Below are 3,479 nucleotides of genomic sequence, written 5' to 3'. Positions count from 1 at the left end.
CAAACCTGGTTTTCAAACTTCGCAAAGATCCGGCTATTTTCAACGAATACAATGACATCATCAAGGATCAAGTCACCACGGGCATCGTCGAAAAGGTTGATCCTGCTCGGAAAATTGGAAAAGTACTCTACTATTTACCGCATCGCGCCGTGATACGAGAATCCAGCACGTCTACGCCAACTCGTATCGTTTATGACTCGTCTTCACACGCAACCGGAGTGTCAAACCTCAACTCCTGCCTGGAAACAGGTCCCAAACTTAACCCCGAACTATTTGATATATTGCTTCGTTTTCGAGAAAGGAAAATCGCATTCACCGGTGATATTACCAAAGCGTTTTTGCAAATCGGAATCCACGAGGAAGATCGGGACGCTTTGAGATTCCTCTGGTTAGACGTTGATAAGCCCTACGGAAGTCACACACTCCAAACCTACCGGATGACACGTGTTCCATTCGGCGCTACTTACAGCCCTTTTCTACTGGCCACTGCGATCCGCCTTCATTCCAAGAAGTATCAGGAGGTCAAACCCAGAGTGAGCAAACTGATCAACGACTCGTTTTACGTCGACGATTTCATCTCTGGCACCGATTCAGACGAAGAAGCACTGAAGATAATTTCCGAAGTGGACGAAATCATGCGAAACGCAGGCATGACGCTCGCCAAATGGCAAAGTAACTCGCCACGGCTGAGACACGTATTGACCACCAAAAGTCAAGATGGGAAGCCCACAATTACCCAAACAGACTTCGCCACAACTAAAGTGCTTGGTCTCACATGGGACAGTTCGAGAAACAATCTGACTTTTGAGATCAAGGATTTACTACAATTCGTTCAGAGCCGAGAAAGTACCAAGAGATGGGTCCTAAAATCTGTCGCGAAGATTTTCGACCCCCTGGGATTTCACCATTCGAGCCAAGCTACTTTTCCAGCGACTTTGGGAAAATGGCTTACCATGGGACGAGCCACTTCCAGCGGATTTAGCCGAAATATTCGAATCATGGTGCTGTGAACTACGAGATCTGAGAAAGGTCGTCATTCCTCGGTATTACTTTCAAGGAACCAACAAACTGGACGAGGAAAGCCTCGAAGTCCACTGCTTTTCAGACGCCAGCCAAAAAGCCTATGCCACTGTAGCGTATATCCGGTTCCGAAGCAAAGGAGGAAACATTGCAACCAATCTCATTACCTCTAAATCGAGAGTGGCTCCGCTCAAAAAGCTAACTCTACCCAGACTCGAGCTGATGGGAGCGCTCTTAGCTGCCAGACTCGTAAAACACCTGCTGACGAAACTGGAGCTAAAACCAAAGAAAATTTTCATGTGGAGCGATTCAAAGGTAACCCTAGGATGGATCAAAGGAACAGCTGATCGTTGGAAACCCTTCATCGCGAACCGACTAAGAGAAATCCAATCTATTTCCAATCTTATGTTTTGGAACCACTGCAAAGTTACCGAAAATCCCGCCGATCTTCTGACACGCGGATGCCAGGTGTTAAACTTAGCCCAAGACCAATTCTGGTGGCACGGCCCAAGTTGGCTCAAAGAAACCGCTAACCTTAAAGACGCCTCGTCTAGTGAAGAAACCTTCGAAGAGGTGGAAGAGGAGCTACGCAACAGGGTGCTCACGCTAACCATTTCCGCAACGAATGACGAATCGCCGATTAACATTCGCACATTCAACTCCTTAAAAAATCTCTATCGCCATACTGGCTGGATTCGCCGCTACCTACACAACCTTCGCTTTAAGGATCAACGCATTACAGGGGAGCTTTCCGCCAAAGAAATAAGCATCACTGAAATCTACTGGGTTCGCACTACCCAAAAAGAACAGTTCCCGCAAGAAATCGAACGCCTCGCCAAAAACTCGAGTATCGACAAGAATTCTAAAATCCTGACTCTTCACCCATACCTCGACTCTGACGGACTTCTGCGCTTAGGAGGACGACTGAGAGGAAGCGGAATCTCACACTCAGAAAGACATCCTTTGATTTTCGCGCCAAATCATCCTTACATCGACCTTCTAGTTCGAAACGCGCACGAGAGGTTAATGCACGCTGGAGTCGTTATTACCACCGTTTCGTTACGCGATAAATTTTGGATCATCAAGTAAAATCGGTTTTAAAAGGTTGCAACGTTTGCAAATATTTTCGTGCCAAACCTTCGGACGCGGTGATGACACCCCTCCCAGTGTTCCGGACAACCCAAACCCCAGTTTTCGAAAGCTGCGGATTAGATTTTGCAGGACCTCTCTACGCGAGAGACGGAAGCAAAAGTTACGTTGCTTTATTCACGTGTGCTGTCACGAGAGCAGTTCATCTTGAGCTGGTCTCGGACCAGTCGACAGACAAATTTATCCTCGCGCTTCAGAGATTTATTAGTCGTCGTGGCATGGTCAAACGCATCTATTCCGACAACGCAAAAACTTTCAGACGCGCCAAAACCGACCTCAGTGAACTTTTTCAAAACATAGATAGCCCAGAAGTCAGGCGTTATTTTGCAAACCTCAAAATATCTTGGACTTACATCGCGGATCGCGCCGCCTGGTGGGGTGGCTTTTGGGAGCGACTAGTGGGCTCCGTTAAAAACGCTCTTCGCAAAACAATCGGAACCGCCAAACTCTCTTTCGAAGAAATTTCCACTATACTCGCGGAAGCAGAAGCGGCGATCAACTCGCGTCCAATCACTTTCGTCTCCGAGGATCCCAATGAGCCAAAGCCATTAACTCCAAATCACTTTCTCATCGGGGACCGAACAGCCAGTTTACCGTCTAGAACCTACCCCAAGCTCATCAATCTTCCCGTCAATCAAGTGGAACTCACACGCCGGTTGAAGTACCGCCAAACCCTCATCGAGAGTTTCTGGAAACGTTGGAGGTCTGAGTATCTCCTACAACTCAGGTCCGCTCACCATCGAACCACAAATCAATCTACAACCCCTCTTCAAGCCGGAGACGTCGTGCTCATCGGAGAAGAGAAAATACCACGCCTCAGCTGGAAACTTGGCATCATAGACGAGACTTTTAAAGGTCGTGACGGACATATCAGATCTTGCATGGTGAGATTACCGGACAGAACTAAGCTACGCAGACCGATCCAGCTTCTCTACCATTTAGAACTTTAACATGGACCTTTAAAATTATTGAACAAAAAATAGTTCAATCGCGGGGAGAATGTTAAATCACATATCATTTCAACATATATAATTTTTGTTATTTACTAATTCAAATAATTACCCTTTACGCGTTTGTATATTCGAAACTAAGCGCGCGAATTCACATAAGATATAAGACGCGAGCTGCTAAAAATAACGCGCGCCCTGTAAACCGTGAACGATTTGAAATTAAAATAAAAGAGTCAGTTGCATTTTTATTGTGAAGGAGAGTAGAACGTTATTGAATTTGGTGCCTGTCTCCGCCCATTTGTAACCAACGATTTTCGATCGTTTATTGTAGAAATTAATCGCGGCTACTAATTGTACGAA

At 46.2% G+C, this 3,479-nt stretch overlaps 1 protein-coding gene across 1 annotated transcript; it reads left to right on the top strand.

Moving 5' to 3' along the window:
• Nucleotides 1–2,171: 2,171 nt before the first annotated feature.
• LOC149942693 (uncharacterized) lies at nucleotides 2,172–3,119 on the top strand. The gene has a single exon (XM_090179509.1). It carries the CDS (start codon nucleotides 2,172–2,174, stop codon nucleotides 3,117–3,119), a length of 948 nt encoding a protein of 315 aa, XP_090035635.1.
• Nucleotides 3,120–3,479: the final 360 nt, after the last annotated feature.

This window comes from Leiobunum rupestre, chromosome 6, assembly GCF_980474605.1.
Source record: "Leiobunum rupestre chromosome 6, qqLeiRupe1.1.hap1, whole genome shotgun sequence".
Lineage (NCBI taxonomy): Eukaryota > Metazoa > Arthropoda > Arachnida > Opiliones > Sclerosomatidae > Leiobunum > Leiobunum rupestre.
The sequence above is the reverse complement of the archived record's forward strand: the minus strand, read 5'-3'. Positions and strand labels throughout refer to the sequence as shown.